The sequence below is a fragment of the Bombina bombina genome, chromosome 3, assembly GCF_027579735.1.
Source record: "Bombina bombina isolate aBomBom1 chromosome 3, aBomBom1.pri, whole genome shotgun sequence".
NCBI lineage: Eukaryota > Metazoa > Chordata > Amphibia > Anura > Bombinatoridae > Bombina > Bombina bombina.
The window spans coordinates 626,845,941-626,864,973 of record NC_069501.1 but is presented as its reverse complement, the minus strand read 5'-3'; the positions used below and the strand labels follow the sequence as shown (position 1 = coordinate 626,864,973).

At 40.9% G+C, this 19,033-nt stretch overlaps 1 protein-coding gene across 6 annotated transcripts in view; it reads right to left on the bottom strand.

Moving 5' to 3' along the window:
• MACF1 (microtubule actin crosslinking factor 1) overlaps positions 1-19,033 on the bottom strand; it is a 413,635-nt gene that overhangs the window by 59,707 nt on the left and 334,895 nt on the right. For all 6 annotated transcript variants that reach the window (XM_053707285.1, XM_053707286.1, XM_053707290.1 and 3 more), the window contains 2 exons: positions 13,023-13,125; positions 12,430-12,593 (listed from right to left, as the gene is read on the bottom strand). In XM_053707285.1, coding sequence (XP_053563260.1) covers positions 12,430-12,593; positions 13,023-13,125 — 267 coding nt within the window. The remainder of the gene's footprint in view (positions 1-12,429; positions 12,594-13,022; positions 13,126-19,033) is intronic.

Here is a 19,033-nt window from a genome sequence, read left to right as displayed (position 1 = left end):
CAGAATGCTTAAAGGGGCATGAACCCAAAGCATTTCTTTCACGATTTAGGTAGAACATACAATTTTAAACAACTTTCCAGTTTACTTCTATGATCAATTTTGTTTCATTCTCTTGGTATCATTTGTTGAAGGAGCAGCAATGCACTACTGGTTTCTAACTGAACACATGGGTGAGCCAATGACAGTCGGTATATATATGAAGCCACCAATCTGCAGCTAGAACCTAGGTTATTTTCTGCTCCTGAGCTTACCTAGATAAACCTTTCAGCAAAGGATAACAGGAGAAGGAATCACATTAAATAATAGAAATAAATTGGAAAGTTGTTTAAAATTGTATTCTCTGTCTAAATCATGAATGTTTAATAATTATGACTTTACTGTTCCTTTAAGTACTAACAATCTAATTGGCTACAGTGCATTGTGCATCATGACATTGTGTGAAATGTTGTGAGGGGGAACATTTACAATTAAATAATGTAATGGGTCACAAAAGTAGAACATCCACCCCACTTAAAGGGATATGAAACCCACAAATGCTCTTTTGTAATTCAGACAGAGCATACCATCTAAAAAAAAAAAAAGATTACAATCTTCTATTATATTTGCTTAATTCCCATGATATTCTGTGTTGAAGAGATACCTAGGTAGGCATCTGTAGCGCTACATGGCAGGAGATAGTGCTGCCATCTAGAGCTCTTGCAAATGGATAACATTCTTGCAAATCTGCTGCCATATAGTGCTCCAGAAATAGGCCAGCTCCTGCTTTTCAACAAAAGATACCAACAGAACAAATAAACATTGATAATAAAAGTAAATTAGAAAAGCTCTAAATGGCATGCTCTATCTAATTCATGAAATAAAATGTTATGTTTCATATCCCTTTAACAAACAACAGTACTGCCTACAGAATTACAAATAAATAACTTAATTTATGTAAGAACTTACCTGATAAATTAATTTATTTCATAGTGGCAAGAGTCCATGAGCTAGTGACGTATGGGATATACATTCCTACCAGGAGGGGGCAAAGTTTCCCAAACCTCAAAAATGCCTATAAATACACCTCCCACCACACTCATACCTTAGTTTAACGTATAGCCAAGTAGTGAGGTGTAAAAAAGCATACAAAAAGAGGAACTGGGAAAAAATGTGCTTTTATACTAAAAAAAATCATAACCACCAAAAAATAGGGTGGGTCTCATGGACTCTTGCCACTATGAAAGAAATTCATTTATCAGGTAGGTTCTTGCATTAATTATGTTTTCTGTTTTCTTTCATGTAAGTGGCAAGAGTCCATGAGCTAGTGACGTATGGGATATAATAACCAAGATGTGGAAGTCCACAGAGTCACTAGAGAGGGAGGGATAAAATAAAAAACAAAATTTATGCTTACCTGATAAATTTATTTCTTTTGAGATTTACCGAGTCCACGGATTCATCCTAACTTGTGGGATATTGTCCTTCCTAAGAGGAAGTAGCAAAGAGAGCACCACAGCAGAGCTGTCTATATAGCTCCCCCCCTTAACTCCACCCCCCCCAGTTATTCGACCGAAGGCCAAGGAAGAAAAGGAGAAACTATAAGGTGCAGAGGTGACTGAAGTTTTCATAAAAAAAATACTGTCTGTCTTGAATAGACAGGGCGGGCCGTGGACTCGGTACATCACAAAAGAAAGAAATTTATCAGGTAAGCATAAATTTTGTTTTCTTTTGCAAGATGTACCGAGTCCACGGATTCATCTTAACTTGTGGGATACCAATACCAAAGCTTTAGGACACGGATGAAGGGAGGGACAAGACAGGAACCTAAACGGAAGGCACCACTGCTTGCAAAACCTTTCTCCCAAAAATAGCCTCCGAAGAAGCAAAAGTATCAAATTTGTAAAATTTGGAAAAGGTATGAAGCGAAGACCAAGTTGAAGCCTTACAAATCTGTTCAACAGAAGCATCATTTTAAAAAGCCCATGTGGAAGCCACCGCTCTAGTGGAGTGAGCTGTAATTCTTTCAGGAGGCTGCTGTCCAGCAGCCTCATAACCTGCTTAGAGCCAGCAAAGAGAATGACTGGGGGGTGGAGTTAAGGGGGGAGCTATATAGACAGCTCTGCTGTGGTGCTCTCTTTGCTACTTCCTGTCAGGAAGGACAATATCCCAGAAGTTAGAATGAATCCGTGGACTCGGTATATCTTGCAAAAGAAACAGCTTTTTCCGCTGAGAAATGAAATCCAAATATCCAAATTAAAAAAAACCTCAAATCATAGGCACTAGAATCAAACTGAGAAAGCTACCTGAATAATCTTTCTACCAAAGGCTGCTTCAGAAGAAGCAAACACATAAAAAAGGGTAACATTTTAGTAAAAATATACAAAGAAGATCAAGCTGCTGCTATGCAAATTTGATCAACTGAAGTTTCATTCTTGAAAACCCAAGATATAGCGACTGATCTAGTATAATGAGCTGTAATACGCTGAGGCGAATACTGCTCCTCCTCCAAATAAGCTTTGAAAATCAAAAGCTCCGACCAAGATGCCAAGGAAATAGCAGAAGCTTTCAGACTTTTTCTGCAACCAGAAAAAATAACAAATAGACTAGAAGTCTTACTGAAATCTAAGTAGTTTCAACATAATATTGCAAAAAAAAGATTTATAAACCTGTATCAGAGAGAAAACAATAACGGAGTCATAAAAACGTCTATGAATAAAAACTAAGTGTTCAAATTCCATACCTTCAAATGTCTGGTCTTATAAAAAGAGACCAAAGCTGGCAACTGGACATTCGGACAAAGTCTGCATACCAAAACCTTAAAAGCCATGCTGGTGCTATCAGCAACACATAAGATTGCTCCATTATGATCTTGGAGATCACCCTTTGGAAGAAGAACCAGAGACAGAAAAAAGAAAGCAGGTTGAGAAAACAGAGAACTGCTAAAGCATTCATCATTTCCGCCTGAAAATCACCAAACCTGAAAAGGTATCTGAAGATTCCTGTTCAGGCGAGAGGCCAACAGATCTATTTCTAGAAGACCCCACATCTGTACAAGTTGAAATAAACACATCTGGATGGAGAAACCGCTCCCCCGGATGAATAAAATGACAGCGGAAACAATCAGCTTCCCAATTGTCTACACCTGAGATATGAATCGCAGAGTCTTGACAAGAGTTGGATTCTGCCCAAGAAAATATCAAAGATACTTCCTTTCATCGCTAAAGGACTGCAAGTCCCCCTTGATGATTGACATATGCCACTGTCTGTGACATTGTCTGATTGAAAACAAAAGTAAAGTTCTCTCTTCAAATAGCTCTAAAAATAGCACGGAGTTCTAAATATTGATTGTAAACCTTGCCTCTTGAGAATTCCAAACCCCTTGTGCTGTCAGGGTTCCCCAGACAGCTCCCCAACCTGAAAGACTTGCATCTGTTGTCGTCACAATCAAGGAAGGACGAACAAAGGAGGCCCCTTTAAACAATAAGGTGATGGTTAAACCACCAAGTCAGAGAAAGCTGAGTGTTGGGATTAAAGTATATCAACTGTGATAATTGAGTATAATCTCTGCACCACTGGTGCAAAATGTAAAAGCTGTAGAGGATTCATATGAAAATGAGCAAAGGAGATTGCGTCCTATGCAGCGATCATAATCACTGAAGAGAATTATAGAGACTGAAGGTTTAGACAAGCTAAGACCAATTTTATTCGCTCTTGTCTGTTAGAGAAAGAGTCATGGACACTGAATCTATCTTGGAAACCTAAGAAGGTGACCTTGTCTGAAGAATCAAGAAACTCTTAGGTAAATCGATCCTCCAACTATATACTTGAAGAAACAATTAGTTGTTTCGTGTGAGATTCAGCTAAAAGAAAAACTGAACTAGTACATTGTCTAAAACTAAGACATCGTCCAAAAACACTGCAATACCTTACCATCTGAATACAGAAAGAAGAACACCAAGAACTTTCGAGAAAAATATTGGTGCTGTTTCTAGGCCAAATGGAAAAGCAACAAATTGGTAATGCTTGTCTAGAAAAAAGAATCTCAGAAAACAATAGTGGTCTGGATGAATATAAAAGTCAAAATAAGCGACCTGTAAGTCTATAGTGGACATTAACCTTGATAAACAAAAGGTAGAATAGTCCTTATAGTCACCATCTTGAAAGTTGTGACTCTTACAAAACAATTTAAAGTTTTCAGATCCAGGATTGGATCTGAAAAAAAACTTCCCTCTTATGGACAATGAATAGATTGAAAATAGAAATCCAATCCCTAATCCTGCTGAGGAACTGGTACAATCACCCCTGAAAACTCTAGTTCTAAAACACATTTTAGAAAAGCCTGAGTTTTTACAGGGTTTGTTGCAACATGAGAAAGAAAGAATCTTCCCAGAAGTACTGGTTTGAGGGCCGCACCTACATGCAGACTTTAAGGCTAAATTTGGTTTATTATAAGGCTAGGAATTATTCTAATTCGGAGATAGTCTCTAATTAGAGCCAGAAGCCTTAGGGAAATGAGAGGTTTTCTGTTCTCTATTCTGACGAAAGGAACAAAAACAAATGAGAGCTTCAAATTTACCCTTAAATTACTTATCTAAGGGCAGAAAAAAACTCCCTTATCCCCAGATATAATGGAGATAATACAATCCAATTGAGAACCAAACAAATGATTACCCTGAAAAGATAGAGATAATTTATATTTAGGCACCATGTCAGAATTTCAAAATTTAAAACATAAATCTCTTCTAAATAGAATAGCTAAAAACATAGATTTGACATTAATCTTAATTGCCATCAAATACAGTATCATAAATAAAATGATTGACATATTGACGCAAAAAACAACGTTATATACTTTAAAATATGATAACTGCTACGCTGACTGTCCAACCAGAAAGTTGAAGCAGTACCAACATCATCCTAAGAACATCAACAGTATGTAAATATGCTCGCTCTTCTAAGGTAAAATTCAAGCTTCCTTAAAGCATCCTGAAAAAATAAGTACTATCTTCCATAGGAATAGCAGTGCATTCCCAAAAAGGAACCAGGTTTAGACCATTCTTTAGCAAACATATAGCATCTAGAATAGGAAAGAAAACCTCAGGAGCAACCTTAGAAATCATTAAAACACAGAATTTAAATGATTATCAACTTAGATATTAGGAGAACTAGACTCCTTAATATGTAAGATTAACAATGCTTCCTTAAAAGAGAACTAAAATGTTCAATTTCAAAAAAGAAGATTAGTCAATTACTATCTCTGATGCAGGATCCTCTGAGAGAAAGGAACCCTCATCAGCAGAAGATACTTAAATATGCTGTCGGTCAATACAAAATTGATTAAATCTATAACAAGTTTGGAAAGACCTTTACATTAATTGAAGGCGCAATAGCAGTCATAGCCTTCTTATGGCTGCAGCAGTAACATTTTTATATCTGCAGAACTTATAGGTACATTAAACTGAGAAAGTAAAAACAGTAAATGTAATTGTACACATAGAAATATTATCAGCATATAATAATATGATAAATTAAGTGCCCATAATTAAGCTGAGGGAATAAAATCAGCTTGACAATAATAACACACTTAGCTTTTGGTAGAATTGTGTTCAGGCATCTTGGTTTCTACAGTAATATCAGAGGCAGATCTCAAAAAATGTAACAAAAAAGAAAAATAACATTTAGACAAAATATCCAATTTCCACAATGTAACAGTTTCAGAAATAGCAAAAATTCATGATAGAATTTTTATAGAAAAAAATAAAATAAAAAGCAAGCATCATAGCTCTCTATAATAAAATGAAAGCAGCGAGCATAAAAGGGAGAGGCTTAATATAACAAATTTAGGCGCCAAAAACGACGCAAACAAAGATGACGCAAATGCAGAGAAAGAAACTTTTGGCGCCAAAGTAAACACAATGAAATTACGCAACTTGCGCCATAACGGCGAGACTTTGCGGCAAAAAAATTTGCGTCAACAAAGACGCAAGAAAAGATGCGACTCGCGTCGCAACAGACACAACTTCATGCCAAAACGTTTAGCGCCAAGAATGACGCAATAAAAACCAGCATTTTGCGTCCTCGCGAGCCTAGTTTGCCCGCGAAAATTTTGAAAAACAAAGTCAAATTTGAAAAACTGAGGTAAGATAAAAATGTACCTAAATAAACTCCCTAAAACATAAATTCCTAAAACCTAAATAAACTCCCTAAAACTTTATAACATAAAGCGCCAAACATAGCTGAGAGTGTCTTAAAAAATGATATACTTACCAGAAGACACCCATCCACATATAGCAGACAGCCAAACCAGTACTGAAAAATATCAGCAGAGGTAATGGTAGAGGAGTATAACGTCGATCTGAAAAGGGAGGCAGAGATGAATCCCTGCGAGCGATTACAGAGAGCCTTTGGAAGGATTTCCCATGGGTGAAACCAGTAAATCAACAGGCAATACCCCCTTCACATCCCTCTGACAAACACTGTACTCTGAGAGCCGGAATTGGGCTTCAAAATGCTTAGAAGCGCCTATCATAAAAACAGAATTTATGCTTACCTGATAAATTACTTTCTCCAACGGTGTGTCCGGTCCACGGCGTCATCCTTACTTGTGGGATATCTCTTCCCCAACAGGAAATGGCAAAGAGTCCCAGCAAAGCTGGCCATATAGTCCCTCCTAGGCTCCGCCCACCCCAGTCATTCGACCGACGGACAGGAGGAAATATATATAGGAGAAACCATATGGTACCGTGGTGACTGTAGTTAGAGAAAATAATTCATCAGACCTGATTAAAAAACCAGGGCGGGCCGTGGACCGGACACACCGTTGGAGAAAGTAATTTATCAGGTAAGCATAAATTCTGTTTTCTCCAACATTGGTGTGTCCGGTCCACGGCGTCATCCTTACTTGTGGGAACCAATACCAAAGCTTTAGGACACGGATGAAGGGAGGGAGCAAATCAGGTTACCTAAATGGAAGGCACCACAGCTTGCAAAACCTTTCTCCCAAAAATAGCCTCCGAAGAAGCAAAAGTATCAAATTTGTAAAATTTGGCAAAAGTGTGCAGTGAAGACCAAGTCGCTGCCTTACATATCTGGTCAACAGAAGCCTCGTTCTTGAAGGCCCATGTGGAAGCCACAGCCCTAGTGGAGTGAGCTGTGATTCTTTCAGGAGGCTGCCGTCCGGCAGTCTCATAAGCCAATCGGATGATGCTTTTAAGCCAAAAGGAAAGAGAGGTAGAAGTCGCTTTTTGACCTCTCCTTTTACCAGAATAAACAACAAACAAGGAAGATGTTTGTCCGAAATCTTTTGTAGCCTCTAAATAGAATTTTAGAGCACGGACTACGTCCAAATTGTGTAACAAACGTTCCTTCTTTGAAACTGGATTCGGACATAAAGAAGGTACAACTATCTCCTGGTTAATATTTTTGTTAGAAACAACCTTAGGAAGAAAACCAGGCTTAGTACGCAAAACCACCTTATCTGCATGGAACACCAGATAGGGCGGAGAACACTGCAGAGCAGATAACTCTGAAACTCTTCTAGCAGAAGAAATTGCAACCAAAAACAAAACTTTCCAAGATAGTAACTTAATATCTATGGAATGTAAAGGTTCAAACGGAACCCCTTGAAGAACTGAAAGAACTAGATTTAGACTCCAGGGGGGAGTCAAAGGTCTGTAAACAGGCTTGATCCTAACCAGAGCCTGAACAAATGCTTGAACATCTGGCACAGCTGCCAGTCTTTTGTGTAGTAAGACAGATAAAGCAGAGATCTGTCCCTTTAGAGAACTTGCAGATAATCCTTTCTCCAAACCTTCTTGTAGAAAGGAGAGAATCTTAGGAATTTTTATCTTATTCCATGGGAATCCTTTGGATTCACACCAACAGATATATCTTTTCCATATTTTATGGTAAATCTTTCTAGTTACCGGTTTTCTGGCCTGAACCAGAGTATCTATCACAGAATCTGAAAATCCACGCTTCGATAGAATCAAGCGTTCAATCTCCAAGCCGTCAGCTGGAGGGAGACCAGATTTGGATGTTCGAATGGACCCTGAACAAGAAGGTCCTGTCTCAAAGGTAGCTTCCATGGTGGAACCGATGACATATTCACCAGGTCTGCATACCAAGTCCTGCGTGGCCACGCAGGAGCTATCAAGATCACCGAGGCCCTCTCCTGATTGATCCTGGCTACCAGCCTGGGAATGAGAGGAAACGGTGGAAATACATAAGCTAGGTTGAAGGTCCAAGGTTGAACTCCTTGTTCCCCCCTGATGATTGATATACGCAACGGTCGTCATGTTGTCTGATTGGAACCTTATGAATCTGGCCTTTGCTAGTTGAGGCCAAGCCCTGAGAGCATTGAATATCGCTCTCAGTTCCAGAATGTTTATCGGAAGAAGAGACTCTTCCCGAGACCATAGACCCTGAGCTTTCAGGGATTCCCAGACCGCGCCCCAGCCCACTAGACTGGCGTCGGTCGTGACAATGACCCACTCTGGTCTGCGGAAGCTCATTCCCTGGGACAGATGGTCCAGGGTCAGCCACCAACGGAGTGAATCTCTGGTCTTCTGATCTACTTGAATCATTGGAGACAAGTCCATATAGTCCCCATTCCACTGTTTGAGCATGCACAGTTGTAATGGTCTTAGATGAATTTGTGCAAAAGGAACTATGTCCATTGCTGCAACCATCAACCCTACTACTTCCATGCACTGCGCTATGGAAGGACGAGGAACAGAATGAAGAACTTGACAAGAGCTTAGAAGTTTTGATTTTCTGACCTCTGTCAGAAAAATCCTCATTTCTAAGGAATCTATTATTGTTCCCAAGAAGGGAACTCTTGTCGACGGAGACAGAGAACTTTTTTCTATGTTCACCTTCCATCCGTGTGATCTGAGAAAGGCCAGAACGATGTCTGTATGAGCCTTTGCTTTTGACAGGGACGACGCTTGTATTAGAATGTCGTCCAAGTAAGGTACTACTGCAATGCCCCTCTGTCTTAGAACCGCTAGAAGGGACCCTAGCACCTTTGTGAAAATCCTTGGAGCAGTGGCTAACCCGAATGGGAGGGCCACAAACTGGTAATGCGTGTCCAGAAAAGCGAACCTTAGGAACTGATGATGTTCTTTGTGGATAGGAATATGTAGGTACGCATCCTTTAGATCCACGGTAGTCATAAATTGACTTTCCTGGATAGTGGGTAGAATCGTTCGAATGGTTTCCATCTTGAACGATGGTACCCTGAGAAATTTGTTTAGGATCTTCAAATCCAAAATTGGTCTGAAAGTTCCCTCTTTTTTGGGAACTACGAACAGATTGGAATAAAATCCCATTCCTTGTTCCTTTATTGGAACTGGGTGTATCACTCCCATCTTTAACAGGTCTTCTACACAATGTAAGAATGCCTTTCTCTTTATTTGGTTTGAGGATAAGTGAGACATGTGGAACCTTCCCCTTGGGGGTAGTTCCTTGAATTCCAGGAGATAACCTTGAGAAACTATTTCTAGCGCCCAGGGATCCTGAACATCTCTTGCCCAAGCCTGAGCAAAGAGAGAGAGTCTGCCCCCCACTAGATCCGGTCCCGGATCGGGGGCTACTCCTTCATGCTGTTTTGTTAGCAGCGGCAGGCTTCTTGGCCTGCTTACCCTTGTTCCAGCCTTGCATCGTTTCCAGGCTGGTTTGGGTTGTGAGGCATTACCCTCTTGCTTAGAGGATGCAGAATTAGAGGCCGGTCCGTTCCTGAAATTGCGAAAGGAACGAAAATTAGACTTATTTTTGGCTTTTGTAAGGCCTATCTTGTGGAAGGGCGTGGCCCTTTCCCCCAGTGACGTCTGAAATAATCTCTTTCAATTCTGGTCCAAATAGAGTTTTACCTTTGAAAGGGATATTAAGCAATTTTGTCTTGGATGACACATCCGCTGACCAAGACTTTAGCCAAAGCGCTCTGCGCGCCACGATAGCAAACCCTGAATTTTTCGCCTCTAATCTAGCTAATTGCAAAGCGGCATCTAAAATAAAAGAGTTAGCCAATTTAAGTGCGTGAACTCTGTCCATAACCTCCTCATATGGAGTCTCTCTACTGAGCGACTTTTCTAGTTCCTCGAACCAGAACCACGCTGCTGTAGTGACAGGAACAATGCACGAAATGGGTTGTAGAAGGTAACCTTGCTGTACAAAAATCTTTTTAAGCAAACCTTCCAATTTTTTATCCATAGGATCTTTGAAAGCACAACTATCTTCGATAGGAATAGTAGTGCGTTTGTTTAGAGTAGAAACTGCCCCCTCGACCTTAGGGACTGTCTGCCATAAGTCCTTTCTGGGGTCGACCATAGGAAATAATTTCTTAAATATAGGGGGGGAACAAAAGGTATGCCGGGCTTTTCCCACTCCGTATTTACTATGTCCGCCACCCGCTTGGGTATAGGAAAAGCGTCGGGGTGCACCGGAACCTCTAGGAACTTGTCCATTTTGCATAATTTCTCTGGAATGACCAAGTTGTCACAATCATCCAGAGTAGATAACACCTCCTTAAGCAGTGCGCGGAGATGTTCTAATTTAAATTTAAATGTCACAACATCAGGTTCAGCTTGTTGAGAAATTTTTCCTGAATCTGAAATTTCTCCATCTGACAAAACCTCCCTCATGGCCCCTTCAGATTGGTGTGAGGGTATGACAGAACAATTATCATCAGCGCCCTCCTGCTCTTCAGTGTTTAAAACAGAGCAATCACGCTTTCTCTGATAAGTAGGCATTTTGGATAAAATATTTGCTATGGAGTTATCCATTACAGCCGTTAATTGTTGCATGGTAATAAGCATTGGCGCACTAGATGTACTAGGGGCCTCCTGCGTGGGCAAAACTGGTGTAGACACAGTAGGAGATGATGTAGTATCATGTTTACTCCCCTCATCTGAGGAATCATCTTGGGCAATTTCATTATCTGTGGCAGTACTGTCCTTACTTTGTTTGGACGCTATGGCACAATTATCACATAAATTTAAATGGGGAGACACATTGGCTTTCATACATATAGAACATAGCTTATCTGAAGGAACAGACACGTTAAACAGGCTTAAACTTGTCAACAAAGCACAAAAAAACGTTTTAAAACAAAACCGTTACTGTCTCTTTAAATTTTAAACAGAAAACACTTTATTACTGAATATGTGAAAAAGTATGAAGGAATTGTTCAAAAATTACGAAAATTTCACCACAGTGTCTTAAAGCATTAATAGTATTGCACACCAAATTTCAGAGCTTTAACCCTTAAAATAACGGAACCGGAGCCGTTTACAAATTTAACCCCTATACAGTCCCAGCTATAGCCTTTGCTGAGACCCAACCAAGCCCAGAGGGGAATACGATACCAATTGACGCCTTCTAGAAGCTTTTCCAGCAAATTTCAGATCCTCACACATGCATCTGCATGCCCTGCTCTCAAAAAACAACTGCGCAGTAATGGCGCGAAAATGAGGCTCAGTCTACAACTAGGAAGGCCCCCTGACTGGAAAAGGTGTCTAACATAGTGCCTGCCGTTTAATAAACGTTCCCCAAGTTTATAAATGCAAATTGTCAGCATAAATATGAATAAAATGCCCAAATAAAGCAATCGATTTAGCCCATAAAAATGTCTACCAGTTTTTTAGCCCATATTAAGCCCTTTATTCTGTTTGTTTGACTAAGAAAATGGCTTACCGGTCCCCATGAGGGGAAATGACAGCCTTCCAGCATTACATCGTCTTGTTAGAAATATGGCTAGTCATACCTTAAGCAGAAAAGTCTGCTAACTGCTTCCCCCAACTGAAGTTACTTCATCTCAACAGTCCTATGTGGAAACAGCAATCGATTTTAGTTACTGTCTGCTAAAATCATCTTCCTCTCACAAACAGAAATCTTCATCCTTTTCTGTTTCAGAGTAAATAGTACATACCAGCACTATTTTAAAATAACAAACACTTGATAGAAGAATAAAAACTACATTTAAACACCAAAAAACTCTTAACCATCTCCGTGGAGATGTTGCCTGTGCAACGGCAAAGAGAATGACTGGGGTGGGCGGAGCCTAGGAGGGACTATATGGCCAGCTTTGCTGGGACTCTTTGCCATTTCCTGTTGGGGAAGAGATATCCCACAAGTAAGGATGACGCCGTGGACCGGACACACCAATGTTGGAGAAAGAAATCAAGCACATCATGCTTCACTACCTCCACAAGGAGGCAAAGTTTGTAAAACTAAGGTATGAGTGTGGTGGGAGGTGTATTTATAGGCATTTTTGAGGTTTGGGAAACTTTGCCCCCTCCTGGTAGAAATGTATATCCCATACGTCACTAGCTCATGGACACTTGCCACTTACATGAAAGAAATATATTAATTATCCACACCATTTACTGTTTACACAAAGGTTTTTCATGTTTACTAACACTGCTAGTTTCTAGTGCGAGGGTCTCGTACCTCCTCTAGCCTATCCAGTGCATCATTCAGCTTCCTCTGTCTCTCCAAGGCTAATAGCCATACTTGTTGCCAGCGTGCGGACAGCTGATTGATCCTTGGGTTCTTGGTCTCTGACTGCGAGATGACAGGAAGCACTGGAGTAGAGGTCTGCACAGAAGGTTTCCCTGGTGAGGACAGAAATGATGTCAAAGATACACTATAAGGGAACACAATTTAATCTCCTACAACTGAAACATTTTTCACACTGTAAGAGCAATACAATTGTGGAACTCATTACCAAAGGAGGTAGTGAATGCCAAATATATTTAAAAATGGTTTGGATACGTTTCTGGCTAGAAACAGAATTCATGGATATGATTGCTTGTGTTAAATGGGTCACCTTTTAATGGGATTAATTTAAGTTTAACTAGAGCTTTTTTAAGTATATTAGATTTGTATAGGTTGAACCCGATGGACTAGGGTCTTTTTTTTCAACCTCATCTACTATATTACTATGTTAATCTAAGCATAAAATAATAATATTCACAAATGAAACATGTGACATATGTTTACATCAAAGCATTTAAAACCAAGCTGTGATTGCTGGTACTCACTGCTACGGGTCTTTTCATGGTTGGGATCCGTTGTTTTTCGCTTGTAGGTCTTTGTCACCTTATCAACATCTGGCTGCTTCTGCGTCATTTCCTCCATAAACAGCTGTCAAGCCAAGGCAAAACACATTTAATACACATTAGTATTAATACTGCGATTTTAATGTATTATTTTGCCCTATTCATTTAAGCATACTGAATTCTAGAGCTCTGGATCAAGCACGACTGTGAATTGTTCTATTGGCCTTACATTGGCAGAGCAGCAGCTAGAAACACTCCCATTATAGTAGGTCAATACTACAGGGTAGAAATATACACAAGTTGCCTTAATAGCTTAGCCTACAATAAACAAATGACAATGGGATGTCAGCACAGGGCTCCACAATGCCTAGTTGCCAGGTCACCATGGCAACTGAAAATTATGTCCTGGCTCCTATATCTTTGTGTACCTGAGCACCATGCAGCATTATTAGGAGCAAGGGCAGCTTCTGATATCACTAGGCTTGGGGAGAACTTAGTGCTGCATACTACTGGTAAATATGAAAGGGTTGCTACCTGTTTTTTCATGTGTACTGAATTCTCTAATATGCATACATTTTGTACCTCACACACTTTGGGATGAGTAAGAATTAGCTCTACATTATAAACAAACTGTATTACATATAATAAAATAGCCATGCATACTTGCATCAATAGGATGATATCTTTGATCACTGGAAAAAGTCGGTATGTTTTTGTTTTTTTTGGTAACTTCCAAGGAATGTCTGTAGATCATGCAAGATAAGGGAACAGGCAACTAACTATAGCCACTGTTTAAAGCAAGACTTTCTTATGGGATTATGGGAAAAATGAGAGCAACATAATAAAAGATATGAGTTGGGTACAAATATTACACTTTTACAGTTTCCTGTTAGACAATACGACTCCATGTGCTGATTTTGATACATCTGGTATAAGAATAAAAACCCTTCTGATGCCAGTTAATGTTATCTAGAAGTAATTTAGAGCACGTTAAACTAAAAAATATATGCATCATAAAAGGGTTAATATACAAACAAAATGTGTGACATGTTTTATTTATTTGACAACTTTTCATGTAATATGAAAATTGTGCTTTTTTCCAGTGAACCCCAGAGAAGTTTAAGTGAATCCTGAACCAGCTACATGCCACATGGTGAATACTTGATTAGAGCAGGTACTTCTCTAATATTTTTTAAGGTTTGGCAAAATTATCCTATTTAGAAGATATCATCTTAAACAACTTGTAGCTAAATTATTTTTGCCAGACAAATTTAAAAAAAATAAATAAAAAAAAAACATAATTTATGCTTACCTGATAAATTCCTTTCTTCTGTAGTGTGATCAGTCCACGGGTCATCATTACTTCTGGGATATTACTCCTCCCCAACAGGAAGTGCAAGAGGATTCACCCAGCAGAGCTGCATATAGCTCCTCCCCTCTACGTCACTCCCAGTCATTCGACCAAGGACCAACGAGAAAGGAAAAGCCAAGGGTGAAGTGGTGACTGGAGTATAAATTAAAAAATATTTACCTGCCTTAAAAACAGGGCGGGCCGTGGACTGATCACACTACAGAAGAAAGGAATTTATCAGGTAAGCATAAATTATGTTTTCTTCTGTTAAGTGTGATCAGTCCACGGGTCATCATTACTTCTGGGATACCAATACCAAAGCAAAAGTACACGGATGACGGGAGGGATAGGCAGGCTCTTTATACAGAAGGAACCACTGCCTGAAGAACCTTTCTCTCAAAAATAGCCTCCGATGAAGCAAAAGTGTCAAATTTGTAAAATTTGGAAAAAGTATGAAGCGAAGACCAAGTTGCAGCCTTGCAAATCTGTTCAACAGAGGCCTCATTCTTGAAGGCCCAAGTGGAAGCCACAGCTCTAGTAGAATGAGCTGTAATTCTTTCAGGAGGCTGCTGTCCAGCAGTCTCATAAGCTAAACGAATTATGCTACGAAGCCAAAAAGAAAGAGAGGTAGCGGAAGCTTTTTGACCTCTCCTCTGCCCAGAGTAAATGACAAACAGAGAAGACGTTTGTCGAAATTCCTTAGTTGCCTGTAAGTAAAATTTTAGAGCACGGACTACATCCAGGTTGTGCAGTAGACGTTCCTTCTTTGAAGAAGGATTTGGGCATAAAGAAGGAACAACAATCTCTTGATTGATATTCCTGTTAGTAACTACCTTAGGTAAGAACCCAGGTTTAGTACGCAGGACTACCTTATCCGAATGAAAAATCAAATAAGGAGAATCACAATGTAAGGCTGATAATTCAGAGACTCTTCGAGCCGAGGAAATAGCCATTAAAAATAGAACTTTCCAAGATAACAACTTTATATCAATGGAATGAAGGGGTTCAAACGGAACGCCCTGTAAAACATTAAGAACAAGGTTTAAACTCCATGGTGGAGCAACAGTTTTAAACACAGGCTTAATCCTGGCCAAAGCCTGACAAAAAGCCTGGACGTCAGGAACTTCTGACAGACGTTTGTGTAACAGAATGGACAGAGCTGAGATCTGTCCCTTTAATGAACTAGCAGATAAACCCTTTTCTAAACCTTCTTGTAGAAAAGACAATATCCTAGGAATCCTAACCTTACTCCAAGAGTAACCTTTGGATTCACACCAATATAGGTATTTACGCCATATCTTATGGTAAATCTTTCTGGTAACAGGTTTCCTAGCCTGTATTAAGGTATCAATAACTGACTCAGAAAACCCACGTCTTGATAAAATCAAGCGTTCAATTTCCAAGCAGTCAGCTTCAGAGAAATTAGATTTTGATGTTTGAAGGGACCCTGTATCAGAAGGTCCTTTTTCAGAGGTAGAGACCAAGGTGGACAGGATGACAAGTCCACCAGGTCTGCATACCAAGTCCTGCGTGGCCACGCAGGTGCTATTAGAATCACTGATGCTCTCTCTTGTTTGATTCTGGCAATCAATCGAGGAAGTAACGGGAAGGGTGGAAACACGTAAGCCATCCTGAAGTCCCAAGGTGCTGTCAGAGCATCTATCAGGACTGCTCCTGGATCCCTGGATCTGGACCCGTAACGAGGAAGCTTGGCGTTCTGTCGAGACGCCATGAGATCTATCTCTGGTTTGCCCCAACGTCGAAGTATTTGGGCAAAGACCTCCGGATGAAGTTCCCACTCCCCCGGATGAAAAGTCTGACGACTTAAGAAATCCGCCTCCCAGTTCTCCACTCCCGGGATGTGGATTGCTGACAGGTGGCAAGAGTGAGACTCTGCCCAGCGAATTATCTTTGATACTTCCATCATAGCTAGGGAGCTTCTTGTCCCTCCCTGATGGTTGATGTAAGCTACAGTCGTGATGTTGTCCGACTGAAACCTGATGAACCCCCGAGTTGTCAACTGGGGCCAAGCCAGGAGGGCATTGAGAACTGCTCTCAATTCCAGAATGTTTATTGGCAGGAGACTCTCCTCCTGACTCCATTGTCCCTGAGCCTTCAGAGAATTCCAGACGGCACCCCAACCTAGAAGGCTGGCGTCTGTTGTTACAATTGTCCAGTCTGGTCTGCTGAATGGCATCCCCCTGGACAGATGTGGCCGAGAAAGCCACCATAGAAGAGAATTTCTGGTCTCTTGATCCAGATTCAGAGAAGGGGATAAGTCTGAGTAATCCCCATTCCACTGACTTAGCATGCACAGTTGCAGTGGTCTGAGGTGTAAGCGTGCAAAGGGTACTATGTCCATTGCCGCTACCATTAAGCCGATTACCTCCATGCATTGAGCCACTGACGGGTATTGAATGGAATGAAGGGTGCGGCAAGCACTTTGAAGTCTTGTTAGCCTGTCCTCTGTCAGGTAAATCTTCATTTCTACAGAATCTATAAGAGTCCCCAGGAAGGGAACTCTTGTGAGTGGAACGAGTGAACTTTTCTTTTCGTTCACCTTCCATCCATGTGACCTTAGAAATGCCAGCACTAACTCTGTATGAGACTTGGCAGTTTGAAAGCTTGAAGCTTGTATCAGAATGTCGTCTAGGTATGGAGCTACCGAGATTCCCCGCGGTCTTAGTACCGCCAGAAGAGCACCCAGAACCTTTGTGAAGATTCTTGGAGCTGTAGCCAATCCGAATGGAAGAGCCACAAACTGGTAATGCCTGTCTAGGAAGGCAAACCTTAGGTACCGATAATGATCTTTGTGAATCGGTATGTGAAGGTAAGCATCTTTTAAATCTACAGTGGTCATGTACTGACCCTCTTGGATCATAGGTAAAATTGTCCGAATAGTCTCCATCTTGAACGATGGAACTCTTAGGAATTTGTTTAGGATCTTTAAGTCCAGGATTGGTCTGAAAGTTCCCTCTTTTTTGGGAACCACAAACAGATTTGAGTAAAACCCCTGTCCCTGTTCCGATCGTGGAACTGGATGGATTACTCCCATTAACAAGAGCTCTTGTACGCAGCGTAGAAACGCCTCTTTCTTTGTCTGGATTGTTGACAATCTTGACAGATGAAATCTCTCTCTTGGAGGAGAGTATTTGAAGTCCAGAAGGTATCCCTGAGATATTATCTCTAGCGCCCAGGGATCCTGAACATCTCTTGCCCAAGCCTGGGCGAAGAGAGAAAGTCTGCCCCCCACTAGATCCGATCCCGGATCGGGGGCCCTCAATTCATGCTGTTTTAGGGGCAGCAGCAGGTTTCCTAGTCTGCTTGCCCTTGTTCCAGGACTGGTTAGGTTTCCAGCCTTGTCTGTAGCGAGCAACAGCTCCTTCCTGTTTTGGTGCAGAGGAAGTTGATGCTGCTCCTGCTTTGAAATTACGAAAGGAACGAAAATTAGACTGTCTAGTCTTGGCTTTGGCTTTGTCCTGAGGCAGGGAATGGCCTTTACCTCCTGTAATGTCAGCGATAATCTCTTTCAACCCGGGCCCGAATAAGGTCTGCCCTTTGAAAGGTATATTAAGCAATTTAGACTTAGAAGTAACATCAGCTGACCAGGATTTTAGCCACAGCGCCCTGCGTGCCTGAATGGCGAATCCTGAATTCTTCGCCGTAAGTTTAGTAAGATGTACTACGGCCTCCGAAATGAATGAATTAGCTAGTTTAAGGACTCTAAGCCTGTCCGTAATGTCGTCCAGAGTAGCTGAACCAATGTTCTCTTCCAGAGACTCAATCCAGAATGCCGCTGCAGCCGTGATCGGCGCAATGCATGCAAGGGGTTGCAATATAAAACCTTGTTGAACAAACATTTTCTTAAGGTAACCCTCTAATTTTTTATCCATTGGATCTGAAAAAGCACAGCTATCCTCCACCGGGATAGTGGTACGCTTAGCTAAGGTAGAAACTGCTCCCTCCACCTTAGGGACCGTTTGCCATAAGTCCCTTGTGGTGGCGTCTATTGGAAACATTTTTCTAAATATCGGAGGGGGTGAGAACGGCACACCGGGTCTATCCCACTCCTTAGTAACAATTTCAGTAAGTCTCTTAGGTATAGGAAAAACCTCAGTACTCGTCGGTACCGCAAAATATTTATCCAACCTACACATTTTCTCTGGTATTGCAACTGTGTTACAATCATTCAGAGCCGCTAACACCTCCCCTAGTAATACACGGAGGTTTTCCAGTTTAAATTTAAAATTTGAAATATCTGAATCCAGTCTGTTCGGATCAGAACCGTCACCCACAGAATGAAGTTCTCCGTCCTCATGTTCTGCCACCTGTGACGCAGTGTCTGACATGGCCCTAATATTATCAGCGCACTCTGTTCTCACCCCAGAGTGATCACGCTTACCTCTTAGCTCTGGTAATTTAGCCAAAACCTCAGTCATAACAGTAGCCATATCCTGTAATGTGATTTGTAATGGCCGCCCAGATGTACTCGGCGCTACAATATCACGCACCTCCCTCTGAGCGGGAGATGTAGGTACTGACACGTGAGGCGAGTTAGTCGGCATAACTCTCCCCTCGTTGTTTGGTGAAATTTGTTCAATTTGTACAGATTGACTTTTATTTAAAGTAGCATCAATACAGT